The sequence below is a fragment of the Lottia gigantea genome (assembly GCF_000327385.1).
Source record: "Lottia gigantea unplaced genomic scaffold LOTGIsca_6, whole genome shotgun sequence".
Classification (NCBI taxonomy): Eukaryota; Metazoa; Mollusca; class Gastropoda; family Lottiidae; genus Lottia; species Lottia gigantea.
Window position 1 is genome coordinate 4,478,362 of NW_008710049.1, and position 22,044 is coordinate 4,500,405.

Consider the following 22,044-nt stretch of genomic DNA (forward strand, 5'->3'; position numbering starts at 1 on the left):
AGACCCAAAGATAAGGTCTTTGTCGTAAGTGTCAATGATTTGGATTTCATGACAGTGTCTTCATGAACGGACGCAATATTTTCAGTTTTGGAGACAGATTTCGGTCTTCGTAGCTCAACATCGCACATTTCCTGGTCCATATTAGCTTCACTTATATCTGCGGGTAGATTTTCGCGATTCGATACTATTTCAATCGGAACAATTCTTATACGGCTAGAGTCATCATTCATTTCCACATCCTCACACGCCAATGAAGTTTCAGGTGATGATTTTTCTAAATAAGTGAATAGTGATCTATTAACAGACTTGGCTTGTGGAGATGACGGACTAGATGTTTGTAAATCCATGACAAATGGACTCGGCCAACTATTACGTTTACAGGCTTTAGCTTCTCGTTCCAAATCTTCCTCAATATCACCTTGAAGTAACTTTTTCTCATAATCAAGTAGTTGTCCCAGAAAATTAAAATTTGGTGAAATGGTTGGTCTTTTGTCCTTTACATATCTGAAAAATAAGATATTTTGTTTAATATATATTCAATCTATATGTGTTAGGTACAATTTTTTCACATTAATGCACAAAATTTATTAATATCTATTAGGCATTTTCTTAAGCAATCTTTTCAAAAACTTAACAAAATCTGATTAAATTTCAATGATTAATTGTAGTTAATTTGATGAATTAATTGTATTATACAGGGATTCTGTTGTATAGTTATGACACCAGTTAAGTCCACTTATTAATCTAAACTCTTATTGACCAAGTTTTAAGCTTATTCTAAGAGGTAGCGTTCCTTTTAAAAAGTAAATCATTACCTGTAAGCATCTTCTGACATCATTTTAAGATGTCTCATGACATAAGCTATAGCTAGAGTTGGTGATCGTGATATTCCAGCTAGACAATGTACTAAAACACAACCATTAGATTCACGCACCATATCTATAAAAATAGAAATATAACTTTACAATTGATGTATTCTAACAGTTAAAGTATTTTGTTATTGTAATTACATGCATGATATATTCAGTTATTCAGATGAATATCAAAACACCAGCAGTATTTATTCTTTCTTTTATTTCATAAATTATATCTGGATGCTTTCAGAGAATCTATGTAGATAAAGAATAATTATAACGAATAATTTTATCATTTTTCACTTACACACAGAGACATATACAATGTAGTAATAATATAATAACCAACAGATCAAAAATGAATCCTCAAACAATACAAAAGATAGCTCTTTTATAGTATATCACAGAGAAAGAGATTATAAAAACATTTACCTAAGAATTGGAATGCTTCTTTAAAGAATGGTACCATCCTTTCACTATAATTATCATTAATTGGTATTCGTTTAAAATGGGCATCTTGTATATAGGCAGGTTTCGGGCATGTTAAACTTACATTTAATACATAAGTTATACCATTTATCTACAATATGAAGATTTAATATTAGCATGGTGTGTATGTATAACATTGCCTAGCTTGTACAATATAATATAACAATATATGTCGTTCCTAGTGGAGCCATAGTATGCATAACATTCACCACAACTAATGACAGCCAGCGACTGGGTTTGACATCCAATTCGGATAAATGACATAGCTGTTTAATGAAATGGCGAGTCATGTACACCAACCATCCAACAACTGCCTCTCCACTTGCTTCATTCTAAATTTAAATAAATATTGATCAATAGTAAAAACAGGCTGTCTTACCTGTGCTATCTCTTTTGATAAAGCATCTCTCTGTGATCCGAGGTATAAAAAAGGTAGAATTCGTGTTGGTCCGACATTACTAACTGGCATACAAGGTTGTGAGAGTGAGGTCAATGGTGTACACTTATAGCCAGTTGTATCTTTATTTTCTATCAATGATGGGTACATTGCTTGTAGACCTAACAGGCCACCTGTAAATATAAAATAATATATAATTAAATAATAGTTATGACATATATATGTGATATAAATTAAATAATGCTTGAAAACCATGCTACATGTAGGCTACAAGTTAACAGAGTATTATACTGCATAACCATAAGAAGTTGTTTCTTAGGTCTAATTCTAAACGTTGAAATAAACAGGGATTTATTTGCCTGCACTCAAAATATACCAAAAATAATTTTTAGAATTTTGAATGTACAGGAAATAATGATGATAATGATAATGATGAAGAAGATGATGATGATAATTATGAAGAATATGATGATGATGAAGACAATGATAATGATGAAGAATATGATAATGATGAAGAATATGATAATGATGAAGAATATGATAATGATGAAGAATATGATAATGATAATGATGAAGAATATGATGATGATGACAATGATAATGATGAAGACAATGATAATGATGAAGAATATGATAATGATGAAGAATATGATAATGATGAAGAATATGATAATGATAATGATGAAGAATATGATGATGATGACAATGATAATGATGAAGAATATGATAATGATAATGATGAAGAATATGATGATGATGACAATGATAATGATGAAGAATATGATAATGATGAAGAATATGATGATGATGGTAATGATGATCCTCTTTATATCTTGAAACAGTTCATCTTACCACTATTATAATCCATACACGACATTTTATATAATAAATTGTCAAACTGAAATATTAATGGTTATTATTCTCTCCCAAGATTTCACAATACTCAACACTTTGAGTCAACTTTGCCAATAATTTAACACAAAGTTTCAATAATTTACATTGAACATCAATATTCAGGTCCGATACAACACAGTATTCTCTATTGAATAGCTATGCTATAATATTAACTAATATACAAATTGGCTATGGCAGATTCAAACAATAATTATAATAATTACTAGCGATAAATACTACAGTAATTATATTTCTATTGATGTAGGCAAAAACAGCTAATCATTGACGCAATAACACCATTTAGAAAGGGCAATATTAAACACAGTTGCATAATACATATAAATAATAACTATAGAATATTCACCAAAATCACAGAAATAAATAGCAAGTATAATCCATGTATGTAGGACATTATGAGAACAAGTCTATTGACATCTAAATAACACCAAGTGAAGAGGACATTATTATACGTTTTGTTCAATAAAAATCAAAATTCATTTCTTTAACTGTTGATGATAAAATTAAGATAAAGAGCCCACCAGAAGCAATAAATCCAGATTATAAACAAGTGATAAAGATAATAAATTTTGTTAAATAAAAATCAACATTCATTTCTTAAACAGTTGATCACAAAATCAATACATTGTCCACAACAAAATCATATACAGAAAGTCCAAAAATTAAAAATTAAACTTCTTTTTTCATACCAGTTATCCTGATTAATTTGACATCTGAAACATGTGACAATAATAAAGGATGAGTCAATTTGACCTATATTTAAAACATGAGACAAACCTTTACATATCAACATATCTACATACTAAACTATCACAATAAATAAATAAATAACTGAAATACTTTTTGATTGAAGATATATTTCATTTGAATAGTCAATCATCAGTTAATTTCAAACATTCCCCATATTTCCCTACTAGAGGAATATTTTATGTTAATTAAATTTGAGTGATATTGTTTTATGATTAGTCATTTAATAGAAATAGTATGACACTATACAAAATTTTCCCCACATGAGAACATGCTTCCTCGATTTGATCTTGAATATAAAAACATTGAGTTTAAGACAATCAGTAACATGTTAATTAAATTAATTAAAATCAAAAAATAATTCTCCCAATAGAAGAATATGTGATAAACATTAAAAGTATTAAGTATATTTTTAATTAAAAAATTTTTTTTCAACAATTGATGTCAGTCAAAATAATTATTTTTTTCAATGGACAATCAAGTTAAATTATTCAAATACCAATATACCAAGTGAAAATTTACTAATTTTTCTTACCATTCATAGCAATTAATTGGTAAATATCCAAGTACAAAAAACTATTTTATCCAATAGAAAACTATGACAAATCATATCAAAGTCAAGATATTAAGTGAGAAAATTTAGATATTTAGAAAAACATGTTACCTTGTATACAGTCAGCCATAGTATGAATCAGGTGTACTAACCACGAGTTGAACCTAGTGAGAGATTTCCCCCACTGTAATTTAAGATATTAGTCATCACTACACGTTGTACTATATCATATAGCAGTCTACAGGTTCAACACCTTTGTCCTTAATCACTATCAAACAGACATGGATATTAAATAGCCAAATATGGTCTGCATGGTCAATTAATTAATTTAATATCATTTATCTCCCATTCTGATCTGATTTTAAATTTTATTGATCTAGGTTAAATTTGAGAATGAAATTGGGTCACTTGGTCAAATGTCCTGTTTAATACTACATTGTATTATATAACAATTAAATTAATAGGAAAGATTTTAATCAGATTCGATCATGGTTTAGAAATATTTAATGTATGAAAAGGTCCAGAGCCCTCATCTTATTGAAATACATGCTTTCTGATTGTTGTCTATTTTACTATCTAAAGTCAAGCCAAGATATGTACGAACTTCCTGGTTAATTCAAAACATAAACATGAATATTCAACTCTATTTTTAGATAGCGTAAGTAATAAAAGTCTTGTTTGTATTGTTTAAGTTACTATTTATTATGTCCAAAATTTTTCCATCAAACGTAGTCGTGCATAAATAATTTTCCTCAAATATAAGTATGTTGGGTTCGAATTCTGATGACACATCCAGTGCTTTTGAAAGCATTATTACTCAATCTACCTATCAGCGTACATATTAAATGCATATTATATGATAAACAAAGCATAAAGTTCGAAGGGAATTCAATGGTGCTCAACAACAAAGCAAATTCACACAGACTAATATGAACGTTTCAGCTAATTCCGTTAATTTTCTAGAAATAGACTTCCTAATCTACTATAGGACGTCTGAGATTATCACAAATATAAAACTCACAGATAAGTTCACTATATCTTATTCTGAATATAGGTTGTTTACATTATGCATGTGTTTGTTTACATTATGTTTATGTTTGTTTACATTATGTTTATATGTTAGTTTACACAAGTGAATATTGTTTATATTGAATATAAGTAGTTGATTATCAATACGAGCTCCAATTTTACAAACAAAACACTTGATCAGCCGCGTTCTTCTAATGATCAAAACTCAAACCAATACATATATCATAACTTTTAACCAATATACAAGTTGAATTTTACTTAATGATGAGAGAACAGACAAGAAGTGGATCAAATGACACTCAAAATCTTTGTCACTAGACTTAAACAGCACTCTTCAAACACTTAAAACAATGAATACAGCATCACATTTTGCCAATCATACACTTCCATAGCAAAATTTATGACAGCTTCAAATTAGCAATCATCAGTAATTTGGTTATCAAAAAATATACCTATGAATGGTTTGTCAGAAAATTAATTAATGTTCACTATCACTACATCTAACAAGTAACAAGGAAATGTTGACTGAGTTTTACATCTTTCATTTCTGTAGGCTACCTGCTTGGGCTAAAACGGACAGACAGGATGATAAAACCCAAATATTAGAAAAATAATCATTATCTCATAAATGACACTCCAATCTGTTTTTGGAAAATCATTCATAAGATTACTCATTGATGCCACGTTCCCAAATATTTACAAACTTCTATCCATAAAATATGACTGGACAATCCTGTCTTTGAGTAATCATATTTAAATTATTTCATCCAATCATTTTGTAGTATTGATGAAAAATATGATTATTATAATGATATCATCATAGACAAGAAATCTGTTTTTGGTACTTCATTCAAGATTCTAGTCATCAATGCCACGTTCATCAAACACTGATCAATTTCTATTCCAATATTATGTCTGGACAATGTTGTCTCGAATTTATATGAAGTCATCCAGACTCTATAGTAATGACTGCAAAGTCTGTTTTTGGAATTTCTTTTATATTTTACTCATTCATTCCAAGTTCACCATACCTGGATAATGCTGATATATTTACTAATTTGGTCATCCAAACACATCCAATAATCAATCACTTAGTTATTAGCTATTTTTAGATTATGACGCAAGATTTGTGTTTACCAATTAAGGATTTAAAAGGAGTGCCTATAAGTCTATTAGGATCACAAAATGATAATTTCACCTAATCAATTCTTAATTCTAACAGTGTGAAAAGGTGAGATAAGGTGCCAGGGTACGCACAGCGTTTATGTGCAGGTTTATCAATTCAGTATAAAAAAGAAGAAAACATTGAAATCTTTCAATTTCTATAGCACCGGACACAATACCACATTTAATCACTGATTAATATATCATCTGTTTTTATTATTAGAGAAATATCCATCAGTTAAATGTGCTCAACCTAGTGGACACCTCTAAAGCTCCAGGCAGGCCTGTCTGCAAATAGTTCCTTATTTACAATCCTACTCAGAGACAGTAATTGGATAATGACTTGCTAATTTTACCTTTGTTCCTTTCAATCAAAATTATGTGTCTGATTGTTCCCAATACTATAAATTAAATCAAATACAACTAAGTCAATCTCTTCCTTCATTTTCAAACATCCAATTAATTTTTTATCACAAAAAAGCTTGAATATCCCAATAGTCTCCATTCTCAGCAGGACACTTAAGAGCTCCAGGCAGACATGTCTGGCTCATAAATTAACAATAATATTCAGAAATTCAAAAACATCCAAACCAAAGACATGTAAAACCTAGCATGACAATATTGGAGCCCAAGGCAGACATATCTAGCAAATACAATCAAAACAGCAACAAAGAATCTAAACTATGTAATTAACTTTTGACATTCGTTAATTTTTCCAACCTTTCAATCCAAGACTTATCTTCAATTCAATATTACATGCGATAATTCTCAATCACTTCAATATGATGACAAGTCACCCGACGCCGACTGGAATTCGATTTTGTTTTGAATGAAAATATTTGAATTCATCTATCATATATTCAATATAGTAGAATGATTGTAAATTTCAATAGCGATCTACATGTAATTATTATAACAATAAATATTATATTATTATAGTATTAATATAGCTTAATATGTCTACAAACTAGTCACTTGAGATTTGGATTTTACCAACTTATATATTATTCGAGTATCAAGTCCATGGAATCTGTAGTTTAAATATGATAATGATTTATCCAGTGGCAGAGCTAAAGGGGCAACTCGCAGCAACAAAAGTAAGTTTTTCAAAGCAAAAATCTCATAACTAGGTTAGATATTCAGGCAACCTCAGATATTTCTCTGTTATAATGGATGAAAAAACCAATCGTCTCCAACCAAACATAAATAATACTTCTTCGATGTCAACTCCTTTCACCTGCATCTTCAGAAGGGAAATCTGGTTTCATATTTAGTTGAGATGTGAATCATATGTCCATGAAATTTCTTTTGATGGTAGTAAGGTTTTACGAATAAGTTTCATCATCTTGATTTCTTAGCTCGGAACTTATTTGTCTCACAAAAAGCTACATGTCAGCCTCTTTCAACCTGCATCATTGACAAGAAATACCCTGGTTGATATTCAGATAGGAATAACAATGTTGATAAGAAATTCATTTACATGACATCAAGGTTTGTAGTTCAGTAGGTCACAACAGTGTTTCTAGCTACATTAATGATAAAATAATAAACTCATTCAAAGCTTGACAAATAACAGAAACCTAGAATCAAATAATTTGTCTTGACATCAATGTACCCCCTCAGTTTTCCTTCTGTTTTTAAATAAACTCATTTTTAAATGTTGAAAATTCAAAACACATGTATGTATGAGTCACACTTTTGGAACCATGTAAGAGTTTTTACATTCACAGACAAACAATTATTCTAAACTTTGTTCTTAAATATAAAAAAAAGATGTTACTATAAATTTTGATCAAGGAAACAGATAGAGGGCCACAGAGAGCGAAACTAAATACCAAATTGTAGCACTTCAGACTTTTTTTTGCAACTTATCACACTGTCAGTTTATTTTAAAAAGCTGTGGCATTTCAAATTCAGGCAAGATATAACTCAAGAGGGGATCTACATGATTGAAAGTTTCATCTTCTAAATCTTGGTACATTTTAGAATACTTTTCCATCTCTCAAAATCACAGTCTAAATGTAGTAAATTTCACAAAAAAATGTGGCAAGTACGAAAAAATTAACATAAGTTCAAGAAAGATTTTCTTGGACAAAATTGTCATGTAAAATTATCTGAAGGCTTTTGGTTAAAATATCATTACTATTACTGTGGTTGATGTCATTAGGAGGCAGGCCATGATAGCTCTTCAAGAACGCCTCTATTCATTCTGCAAGTGTCACATAGGGTTTGATTTAGGAGAGTCCACATAACTATTGCAACATATCTTCTCATATTACCATTATGAAGCAATGAACACCAGTAAGAGTCGCATACTCAATGAATGAGTGAATGAATTATCATACATGAATGGTTTAGAACAGCAGGATATCTTGTACTTACTCCTCACACAAATTCTTGTGGTTATCAGAGACTAATAGACTAATAACCTGAAACCTTAAACCAATAGGAGACCACTTTCTTATCACAACAAGGATGGTCAGAAGATCATTGAGAAATATTTGTGGTCTAGTGCCTCCTGGGTATAAATAATTGACCATTGATAAGAAATGAATGTTCAAGACTGGCCAACATACAACATAGTTGAGGTCTGCTGGGCAGATGACAGAGAATAGAATTTCCAATACTATACTACACATTAACCATATTTGTGGTCAAATTACATCTGCATATAATTGGCAAATTATATTCAAAGTTTAATCCCGCGCAAGTTGTTGACCTTTTTAATGTTATATTCTAGCGAAACCTACATAAAACATATTTAAGGCGTATTTCAGGCAGGGGATCTTCCTTACCATTAAAGAACAACTTTTCAAAACTACACTGTGTTTGGCATGGGTGGTGAATGAAAAGTTAGGATCACTGTGTCACTATATCACTATATTGACATATTTCTATTCCTGACCCATGACCTGTACCTTCAAACAACAATTAGATTTAATTTAATGTGATCCACAAACACCAAATACAGGGCACCGGCTGTATAATGGAGAGCTCATGAGAGTTCCAATCCAACTGAGAGAGTTAGTGGTTTGCATGTGTAAGTTCTAACCATTCCCACACAAGCAACAGTCATCTCAATGATGGTATTCCAAACCATTCCCATACAATTCAAGGGAGGTAATTATGATTAAGAAATATTTGTGGTCAGGTTTGATTGAAGTTATAAATAAACAGAACATATGTTTATCAGCTAGAAACATGACTTAAAGGTGTATCATTATCTCCTTGTGGTTAAAATAACTGACAAACTAGATCAGGTTTAATGGCTGATTTATGATCTTGTCAGACCAACCTTGGTTCATTCATAGCCAGACACGATTCTTAATCTTAAAGGGATAGTAAAGAGGTTTATATACATGTACATCAGCTAATAGCCAAATCAATGTCCAGTCATGTCTGAAATCAAATCCACAATGCATAGGGAAGCTGTGAGTTGGACGCTTGCTAGCTAACCTGAAGGTCCAAGGTTCAATTCCAGCAAAGTTAAAGATAGTATGTATATTGTATATCAGGGAGAAATGGCTACAGGTTGGAAAGGTGTCTAGTCGTTCAGATGGAACAATAAACTGAGCCTTTAAGTGCTACAGGCTGTACACGTCCTAGACAATTGGAAAACAAAAAGAGTAGGCTAATACTACTGTCCTATAAAAACTACCGTCTATCCAGACTGCATGGCGTTGCCTGTCTTCATTAGTCCAATAAGTTGCAGAAGAGTAAGACATAAAACTCTGTTCATTTCATTTTCATTCAGACTGGTATAAATAGAAAAGATAATTTGTGAAGGTAGCAAATTGATATCCAAAATCTTTTCACCATTCTTAACAAGAAATCTAGTTTTTTTGGGCAATTTGACTTCAATCTGACTTGTATGAATAGAAACGAAGTTGTAAATGTAACAATCTATATGATCAGGTCAGTGATGGAGGTTGAGGTGACCACTGTAGCAGGTTGAAATAATCATATCAATATAAATAATATGTCTACTACATACTCTTTCATTATCTTTATGTATTTATTTATGATTATTTTTCCATGTAGAAGAGGAAAATCGATGTTTCAACTGTCATTTTTAAAATAAATCTTGGTGATTCAATTACATTTTCTGTACCAAACTCTGCACTAGATTCTGCAGAGAAAGAAGGTCAATAGTACCAGACAGCTTAGGAAAAATCAAGGGGACAGAACTCAAAATTAACCAGATTGACCATTTCATGTTGAACCCAAATGTTTTTCAAAATAGTTCTCAATGTTTCAATTACATGTCCTCTAAAACTGAAGTCTGCACTACAGGGTCAAAAGAACCAGGGCAGTATTCTCAATAACTTAATCCAGGTTGTCTGAAATTCAGTAATTTGATAGGATTATGGAATTCTTGAATATCATGGACACCATAGTAGAATTAAAAGAGCCATAATCCACAGAAGTTTTTTTAGAATTTCAGGAACCACTTTTATCGGTGTGTAGAATGATGCACCATAAAGTGTAGCATATACATATAAACAGGCCAGACAACTACTTATAAAAACCTATTACCTCTGACTTACATTTCAATTGATATCCACTTAGGGCAGTCAGTTCTGTCTGGTGATTTGTGGTTTGGAAGAGAATTTGTCAGTTTTATCCACCTGATCCTTTAAAGGTTTAAATTGACAAGACAGCTATTGGTTTGTAGAGAAATAATCTAATAAAGGAATCAATTTATTGCCACTTCTGCTAGAAAACTATCTATACATTGACTTTTATATAGACAATATTGACTTTATACAGGTCAGGGGGTCTTGCCCTCTCTCAGATTGATAAAGGTTGGCTGGGGTCACAACATGGCCATATAGCACACATGCGAAATAATAGTCCAATATCTCAGACTTTGTAAAATTCTAAAAAGTTAAAATTTGATTGCTCGGAAACATAAAGAATTTGATGTAATACATGAATATGCAGCAGGAAAAATACCAACCTTTATGATTGCAAAAAATATGATTGGTTGACATAATAAGAATGATAAATTAGCCAATCAAAGACGTTAATTTTGAGGTTAAAACTATGATGCTTCCAACAAATGAATGAGGAAAAAAAAGTTAGTTTTTAAAGAAATAATTTGTTATAATTATTAACTTACCTTTAAGGAATGTGACACAGGTAAAGACTTGTGTTAATTTATAGAGTAAAATATAAACAAAGTTATCATCGGTAAAATATGACGGATCTTCCGTACACTGGTCGTAGACTATAATATCCCACGAATCATCTATATCAATCTGACAAGTCTGGGTTAGCAGGTCTTTTACACGCACCTGAAATAGACAAAATGAATGAATGAATGAATTAATGAATGGAGGAATAAATGAATGAATGAATGTAGAGTAAATTTTTAACTTCTATCTTAAATTAATGGCATTGAACGAGGTCCTTTATTTATATCAGCCAAATCAAGGTCAACCAGTCTTTTGAATTCCTACAAAAGTGCTTACTTGTAATAATATGGTATATATAATTCTTTTTAACTTAATTAAAGTAAAGATTAGACGGCAAAATTATTTGTAGTGATAATAATGTATGTAATAGAATGCAATAACAACTTGGCATGTACTCCCATGATTGAACATAAAAAATATCCTAAAGACCAAAATCAAAGCAGTAGATGTAAGAGCTTTAATCACACATGACTGGTATATTACAATCATATCAACATCCCTGGATAATAAATGTTATAATATGTAATAACTGCTTTGATGATATTTATACTATTTGAATAATGATCTTTATCAGCGTGTATCACTGTATAATTCATATCAATTATTTTATTTCTGTATTTACTTGATTTATAGCAACTTTTACTTTCATGTATAGATTTGTTTGAAATGAGCAATACCAGTATATGAGAAAGACTTTAAAGGGACATGAACACATTTCGTTTTGACCAATCATACTTAAGTCTCTGAAACAGGAATTTATGAGCTAAGCCAATCAGTAATAGTGTTCACAGTTTATTGCAAATTCCTAGTTTGAGGTATTTTTGAAGGTATTTTGTGATTTTCGTACATTTCTAGTACTTCTGAAGGCCATCTACATATTTTCAAGACTTAATTCAACCCCCAAAATGGCGCATCTGTCCCTTAAAGGATTATTCAGAGGTTTTGTAAGTTTATATAAGTAGTGTAGACATTTACATTACATAGAATTACACCATTCTAATTTTAAGTCAGACATCTGTGGATCTTGCAATTCCAATAAAACTAAGTGATTATGATGTCACTATCACAAAAGCTGTTCGTCTATTATTTCTATAATTACAGGAATCTCAGACGTCTGACACAAAGTTAAAATGATGCAAATATAAGCCACATAAGTCTAAATGTAAATTGCTCTACAAAAGCAATATTTTACGATCCTAGTCCTAATCAAGATATTAATTAATGACAGAATAGCATATTGTACGCAATATATATTTTTGATATTGAAATTTCTAAGATATCATCTTTAAAAGCTTGGCCATTTATCATAGTTTATTCTTCCTCAACGGCCATTCTGTACTCTCATACGAACTGGGCTATCAAGTATCCCTAGATATTGACTCAATCTTATATACATTATTGGAATCTTTTCAAACTTGTTCTGTTCACCCCACAATTACCGAGCTCCAATTACAAATTACAGTTAACACTATAAATATTTTCTTATCTTTCTTCAGTACCTATTTCTATTTACTGTGATACATGAGTAAAAAATGTCAAGTACCAACAGATGAGTTCACACATACTGACAATATAAAACACACTTGTTGGAGTTGGAACATACACTGTCAGTGGCAGAGCATGAATAGCACATTTACAGTACAGGTATATGTGTTCATGCATATTGTGCTCGAAACACATACAATTTCAGTGCAAGACATTTAACTTCAAAGTACTTTCAAAGAGCAAAAATTTCAGTTTTAAGGGGTCAAACATTTGAATGCATTTAGAGCACAAGACAGAAACACTTCATAGACAGATACTCTAATGAACTATGGTTTACAGTATTTTCAATTTGAAATAAACCAAAAGAACCTGTTTGAAGGACCAGACAAGATATCCAGCTTTTACTTTACTAGTTACTATGTCAGCTTTCCCCCACCCAGACTTCTTCCATCTTCTGACATAACAAATGCTATTTCAGTATACTAGTTTATTGTAAGTACATATATTTACTATTCTTATAAAATGTCCAGTACATCCTGACTCATCCAACTAACATTTTGACAAAACGCCCAGTTTGTCTGTACAAAGGTTGAGTAATTCGGCCAAATATACAATAACAATAAACCGAGAAGGCTCTATATATTTTTCTAGTGACTAATACTGTACTTGGCACGATTGGTACCAAGGTCCAGCTTTAATAGCTGTCAAAATACTTTCCCTGATGTAATGTTTACATTTGTCATATGACCCTCTAAAAAAAAGGACATTGATCACAATTGCAATTACATAAACCACATGTCCATAATAACCAATATAGGCAGATGCTGATAAGTGTTTGCACCTGAAGAAGCAGCTATTTTCAACAATACAGCAATTCATAACCCCAGCTTCAAACTTCAATGGCCATAAGACTCATTTCATGTCACGCTTTAGCTTGTTGACTATATATTTATTTTCCCTGTGTGATTTGTCCCTCATCTAATATAAGATTGCATTTTCAGTGACTGGGCTGGGTTTACATGCATGTCCAAAATATTTTAAACCGGATGACCTTATGACAGACCATGTCCGAAACATGTATCATGAATATAAAATGAGCTCTTTGAAATTAAAATTAGCCTAAAAAACGTAAGTCATACCTTGTAGCCTAGTCATATTCTGACAGGCGATTACTAACATACCAAAAACAATTTGTATAAACTAAATATACTATTTTAGTCCATTACTAAGGCCAAAATTATGTAAGCATTGAGGTCAAATTCTTGTGGTGATACTGTGTCCTGTATTTAGTTTTATTTCTAACACGTGTTGGCAGTAATAATATGAGTTATTGTCTAGAATCTTTGAAAATATTCAAACTTTCATAAAGCTCAAAATCAGCTGCTTTTTGAAGGTGGTTTCTCAATGAAAGGCCAAACTGGCATTATGATGATATTTTAAGACACACCTGAGAGTCTGATTTCAGAGCAAAGTTCACTATATAATATTATTAATAATTTCTATGTATTTCCAAACAGAAAATTGAAAGTAGAGAAATTCCAGACCAAAGTCTCAAACTATTGTACAAATGATGGAAATATGCATGAAGTAGAAAATATATGTTTTATGGCCTCGAGGATTTATCCCGTTTTTTGTGTTTTATCTTGGTATAAAATAATATGATAATATTAGCATTACTTAAAAATCATATTAAATTTCTAGAGCTACTAAATCTTTCATTTTTAAATTCAATATCAAATAAATCTAATGTTTTTTATGCAAAATCAGGAATAGCCTAGGTTTTTGAAGTAAATGTGTTAACATTTTCAACAAAAGTTTACTAATCAAAAACAAGAATATAATTTTATATCTTAACATAATTGAATTAATTTCATATTTTGGTCTTTTCATCCGTCTGCTCGGTGTTTCATAATGATCAGCTTGAATCATGCTGTTAATTAGTGCATTTTCTAATTAACGAGCCAAATATTACAACATTTACAGACAAAATATACAAAGAGAATTTTTAGTTTTACTAAAGTTTAACTCAGTCATCTTTAAAGCTATCTTTTTTTCCACGAAAAAATAAGTTATAAAAATGAAAAACCATATTTTGAAAGATAAAAGTTCGCTTTCTTCCTCTTAAAAACTGATAAGGGTGTTATTTTTAACCTGTTCATGATAAATGTAGAAATCATTTTATCCTCATAGTGGTTTGTACATGGGTAGTAAATCATCATTTTTCATTAAAAAACGTCACAAAACAATTTTTTTTCCTTTCCTTTTAGAATTCAAAAAGTACAGACTAGTAGATTCAATTTTCACTACACTACATTTTCAGATAATAATAGAATATAGTTACTAGTAATTCATTGTCTTTCGGCTAAATTTTTCCATGTTAACGTTCACAATTGGTATATGAGGACTTGTTACTTGTGTATTTATGTTTGTCTGGAAAGCCTGGCGTTGTAAAGCACATACCACGAAGCAATTTGATAGCATATCGTGGCAGGGCATATTGCAATGTATCACTTCACTGATATATCGTGCCAGTTCTACTCAAAAACAAAGTCAATTCTTATGCTAATTATAGACATTACATCTTGTACTTTTAGCATTACAACAGTTGAATTACATGAAACTAGAGAATATGTATTGAACAGGGTTATATTGATATACAACTGGGTATAAACAAAAGAACATGAAACTCTTTATGACAATATTGCATGATAAACTTCTATATTTTCTCTCTGATGATATCATAATATTACAGGTACTATCTACAGGTTATACACTGTAAATTTGATCTCTATATGCCAAGCCAACAAACTCAAGTAACAAAAATGAAACTCAGCAACTCTTGAGTTCTGTGATCAAGGCATTCACTTCAGAGTTCAAACAATTACAAATGTTTGATCTTTATATGCCATTCAAGAATGTAGGGAAGAAACTTTGCATCTCTGAGTTTGTGATCAAGACAATACCTTCAAAGAAGACACAGCTTTTCATGTTGTTTATTGCCTGCTTATTATCATGTCACTGGCTGGTCAGGGTATCCTTGCAGTTTCTAAATTCCTGATACCATTCTGTGACTCCGCTTTGGTTGATCAGTTGTCAATATCTTATTTTATATTTGGAAAAAAACTTAAATTACGTTATGTTCTGTTGTGAAAACATTCAATCAAGAGTTCTGATCTTGAAATCGTAAATTTTCATAGTATTCGGGATTAGATATAATGTATATTAAAAAGGTATGAATGAGGAAATTTGAGACGCTACTAAAAAAAATTATAGTTAATTATAAAATCTATTTCTATTTCATGACCTGAGTTTAAACTTTCATAGAAAATAGAACACATTATTCCAAATCTTATAAATGCTTTTAATTGGCTGATAATTTGAACATAGCCTGCAGATAATGAAATGGAGCTATATAATTGGTTACCTGTAATAAATATAATATGCCCTGAAGAAAAGGAAATGAAGGGTTTTGATTGGTTTACTATGAGTCATAGCTATTAATTGTATTAACTATATTGATTACTAAATGAAATATGATCATATTATTGATATATTTTACTACTAGTCTAGTATACCTCTGGGCACTTCAAAGCTCAACATAAACATAGATGATATCACAAATACCTTATTCAAAGACAATCTGAATATATTGATGCAAATGCACTGAAATGGTTTTTGCAGCCTTTCCTCTTGAATGTTGCTAATGAATAGGCTAAATTCAAAGCTTGAACTTTAAGCCATATAATAGGATCCTGTCTAACAACTAGATCTTGGCTAAATCTCTTTGCATTGCTCTATTCTTGATTATCTGTACCCATTTACAGGTAGGTCGACCAGAATGATGAGGAAAAAATTATTTATTCAAGGTAATCAGGTTTACACAAAACCGACCAAGATTAGAAGCAACGACCACCATTTATTCAACATCCTGTCCTCAATCTTGTAGGATGTATATTTCTACATCATTTCAGTTGAGCACTATAATGGCTATATGACATGCTTTTAATCAAACTATCAACTAGTGCTTCCAAGCATTCATGTGATAAAATCAGAATGATAATTGATGGAGATCAAAGCAGAACAGTATCAGAAAATATTTCTCAATATCAAATAACACGAGATGAAATATTATTGTTCTAAAAGCATGAAATAGCGATTATATAAAAATATCAAAGAGCAAAGGTTAGGATGAGATATCACGACCATTAAATGATGATTGGTATGCAACAACGTTGCAATCATTCTAGCATGGTTCGAATAATAATTTCAATAATTTTGCACGGCAAGGGATGTAACCATTATTCATTTGATTGTGGCTGACCTCATAAATTAAAGAGTTAATTACACTGTGATTTATAGCAATCAAATCTTGCACAATAATAATTAACTGTAATCAATGTTATATTTGGAGGGATATGGCCATCTAAATTTTTGCTTTTACACCTGATTGAGACTATCCATATCACTTAATTGAAATACAACATACGTTGAGAGTAAATTGTTCTTAATTGGTTTAAACATGTTAGCATTCAATTTTATTGCTATAATAGTTTGTAGATTTTTGCAATAAAAGAAACATTGTCTTAAAAATTTTTTGTTTTTATCTGATTGTGTCCAACCAAAATAGATAAATGATTTACAACAAACATCATTACGTTTGGCTTGTTTGTAACTCAAAAGCATTAGTTCTCCATAAGTATCTTTGAGTGACTACACGTAACTGAATTCTGAATTAATTGCGAAGTCTTGGTTAGAGTTACATACCTTGCCTTGTTGTAGTCTTCGTTTGACCAGTTTAGAGCCACACACATTAATCGCCTGTTGGATGTGACTGGTATTGTATTCTAGAAACGAGCGACTGTCAACTAGCAGAATCTGAAAAATAGAAAGATAAAAATATATATTAATCCCTCAATTTCAATCATACTGCCATGATGGCCTATAACAGTATATCTTTGGGATGCAAAGAGCAACTATATCTATCACTATTGTCTTTTTGCAATGCTTTTTCACTATACTTTGTGTCTTTTATTGAAAAATTTTTTTCCTCTGTCTTTTTGACAGACTACACCTTCAATGACTATACATAGTTAAAACAAAGGCAGGGTATCAGTAAGTGTAAATATTTAGATTTAGTTTTTAAATATATTTGTATTTTGCCCAGGGTATTTGATTGTTACTGATAAGCAGACTAAGGTTTGGAAGCTCAGTTTTAAAGGCCTTTCTCATACAACCTAATTTCAAGATAATTTGATGCTGTATTAAAGCCATGCATTATGGTAGAAAGTTCATTGATGGCCTGGAGGGGACAGCAGAAACAATGCTGTAAAATGCAACCCTGATGGTCCTAGGGCATGGTAGAGTAAGTCTTTGGAGAATAGCTAGAGGCCAACCTACCCTCAACTTTCCAGAGCTCCAAGAGAAGTCATAAATTCATCAGTGATAAATCAGAATATTGAATCACTGTAATCAAGTGTAAAAGAACGTAGAAATTAAAAACTCTGATTCAAGAAGATGTACTTTGATGTCTCGCCTCATAATAAAATAATCGTTGAAAAGAAGAAAAAAATCTAAGACATTGAATCGTTTTTATTCAAGTTGGTAATGATCAATGTTGACTCTTTAGCCTGAATGTTGAATCGTGTCTGGCGGTCGGAAACAAGGAATTTCATCCAGTTTAATATGATTTTAAAGATGTCTGGTATAATCTTATATTTTATTACCAGCGTTTTATCTCTATTAAAAGCACATTAAAAGGACACAGACCTGTGATTTTGTACTTCTGTTGCGAAATTAGACTTTAAATTTGAATATGACATTCTTAATTCAGAGGATGATTCAAAGTAAGTGGGTTACTCAAACAATTATATGCATAAATACAGGATGGTACTGATATCTGTTGTGAGAGCTTATATGTGAAAAGAACATATGTTAAGAAATATATTCCCTAAGTTAATATCCCTATCAAACATCCAAAGCTTAACTGGCAAAAACATCAAGACTCCTGATTTAAATCAATGATGTAAAGCTAGAAGCAAAATAAATAGACCATATGAAAAATTGCCAACCAAGCATCTCACAAAACCAATATTTGAGTCTACAAATTTCTAGAGCAGTCAGACTCTATTAAAATCTACTTTAATAAATTGTTCAGTAGGAAATCAATGGGGACATTTACATTATAATTTATTAAACTGATTACTCTATTACACTCTATATTATATATCATGCGTAGAAAACTACGGGGAATTTATTGTTTATATTTTAACATTTTTTTGTATTATTATAAAATGTAAACAAATTTAAATGAGATCTTTAAGACTCAATCTACATTTTTACAGGAAGTAGACAGCCCTTAAAGTAACCAGCAGTATCAAGAATTTAAATTCATACATTGCTATACACCTTGAAAAAAAAAACCCAGATGTAAACAGATCCAGGATAGCCATATTACCCAACTTATCATTTATAATCTATCAAGCTGATGTCTCTACTAGTGACGTCAATAACAGTACGTCATATCAGATGATAGGGTATTATCATTAATAGGGTCATTTACCTGACATATTGACAATACTGTACTGTCATGTGACACTTGACAAGTCAAGGTGTGGTGAGCAAATTTAAAACCTAAAATCTGTAATTTGCAGACTGATGGTGCCTAAGCTGAATAGTGACTCAGGAAAAGCAAATGAACATCATTAAAGAAATATATGGCAAATAGTTTACACTAGTAAAGTAATCTTCCACATGTCAATTGAAGCTTTTAATCTGTATTTTTTCTTAAAATTATTAATTATTAACAGGTGCCCCTTGGAGAAGCAGGTTATGCATACTTCTTTTATCAGTGTTACACAACACTATTCTGACTAGTGAAAAGTATTAACATTGTTACTCCTTTAAATACATAATGCTATTCTATAACTAGAGTTGTCATATGAGACTCTTTATATTTTGATATATTTGTTGACAAATCCACGTCATCAAGTGACATAAGACATGTCAAGGTAAGGTGAAGGTGTGTAAGGAAATTTCTATAATTTCTAAAAAAAATTATGAATTAAGCTTGAAATTTAGATTTGGCAAATTGTCAATAAAAAGTAAGTCAGTTACGCAATAGATACCAGAGTATATTAGACACATGTTGGAGACTACTATAACAGTATTGTGTAGGCAGACAGGAAGTCTCATATTAAGTCTTATTATTCCTTATTCTTCTGCGATTAACTGAACTAACTGCACCAAATGAAATAAAATTGATTTCCGACAATTCTAGTCTTTGTGTAACTTTTATCAGTAGATCAGTTTCACCATATAAAATGAGTTCATATCCACCGTGTGAAATTTCTGTCCAATTATTCTACGCCTTACTGAATGACTATTGTTTTTATATTTAGTTGGTTAAAGATTTGAATTGAATAGATTGTTTTGCATCTTGCTGAGCTAATGAAGGTGAGTTTCACACCCAACAGCTCAGTTGGAAGCAAGTTGGATTGTCGTCAAATTAAGTTTGATTTCCGCTTGAGAAAATTCTGGTGCAAGGACTAGTGTTTCAGAGAATCTCCCTGGCCTGATGTCTGCTGTCATCACTTGCAGCCCAAAGATTCTGTACCTTATTGAATTAATACATGTGATTATCTATTGAGAAACTATCTGAACTCTCTTACGCAAGTTCATCGTTCTGCATTTTGGTTTGAAAGTTAATGACGTAATAAACCAATTATATAAATTTTTCCATGAAAAACATAAAAATGCAGAGATAAAGATTTTATCAAAAGTATTAGTTAATTACCTTATGTCATATATTAAATAATAACTCAGTCAATTCAATAAATACAAAGAAATATCTCAATTATTCATTGACTGAGTACAACTATACAAAATTATTCATACAAATCCATTTATCTGACTAATGAAAAAACTAGTTAAATTATAAGGTAGATAGTTTAAAATGATGAATCATTTGTATAAAATGATGAATATTCATAGATATTAGGCGTTTAAGGACTGGTTAGGGTTTTTATAGGGGTTTGGACCACCTTTACATTGACAAAAATATAGTTAGTTCCTCCTTAGGTTAGATAAATTTTCTATGGCACAGCCTTTGCCTCTGACAGTGTCTCTTGTCAACACCCTATATTGCTTTCACTTTGTTCACCAAATATGTCCATATTATTTCTACCTACTCATTTCACTCATTACCTTTTCCAATATCCACTTACAATCTTTATTTATAATATCAGTAAAAACCTGAATTTTTGTAACATTAATCCTTCGCTTCAGTATCTCTTAAAACAGGTTTTGCTTTTAATTCCACATACTACACATTGCAAAATTAATTATAAAACTTACATATTATAGTCCTGTATCACTTTTAAAATATCCAGTGCCACAAACAACACAAAGCTAATATAAATAAACAATTAATAAACTTAATAATCGACATAAACTTTTAACTGGATCACCTGAAACATATTTTCCTTTAGTTCCAAATATAACAAGTGTCTATAATATCTATAGTTAATATAATCACTATTTGAATTACTATGAATCAGTAGTCAGTGACTATATCCAGTCCAGTCACACCTTGGTGAATAATATTTTATTAATATGTCAAATTATTATTATTAAATCATCGTTACTTGTTTTTTCATGTTGTTGACTACAGAATGACTGTTAAATAGTGCCACTGATCCTGTCATAGTATAGCTTCTGAGCAACAGTATGATTAGGTCATTAGATGACTGTCACATCATAGCCTAGCTTCTAGGCTACATTGTGATAAGATCATTGGTATGACTGTCAGAGGCTTGCATGTGGGCAATATACTGACTTTGCATCTGATTTTTAAAGAACGATAATAAAAGACCAACAACTATATTTAACATTGACAAAAATAAAGAATTTTTAAATTTTTACAAAGATGCTATGAACTTGTTTAATCATTTGAGCTCTTAAACTCTTATTGTGCTTGGTATTGCTAGCATGGCAGGGTACACTCACTTTTCTAGAATACATACAAATGAGTTTGTGAACTCAGCATACCTTTGTGAGAGTACACATTCCCATTACTGTTTATGTTGTCTGGACCATATTTGCCTATATAAGTTTACCTTAGTCTCAGAAACAGGCATAATTTTTAAGGAATTATGCAATTTGTGTACATTTCTAGTTGTTCTGAAGACTATTTACATATATTCAAAACCCAGATCAACT

General features: G+C 30.9%; 1 protein-coding gene across 1 annotated transcript; it reads right to left on the reverse strand.

Annotated features, from left to right (window-relative positions):
- Positions 1-425: 425 nt before the first annotated feature.
- LOTGIDRAFT_107379 (hypothetical protein) lies at positions 426-17,700 on the reverse strand (the record flags this gene model as incomplete). Its single annotated transcript, XM_009064008.1, has 6 exons — positions 426-504; positions 816-939; positions 1,287-1,434; positions 1,723-1,913; positions 11,268-11,442; positions 17,593-17,700. Coding segments are annotated over 6 exons (825 nt in total), but the record flags the coding sequence as incomplete, so codon positions are not given.
- Between the last annotated feature and the right edge of the window lie 4,344 nt (positions 17,701-22,044).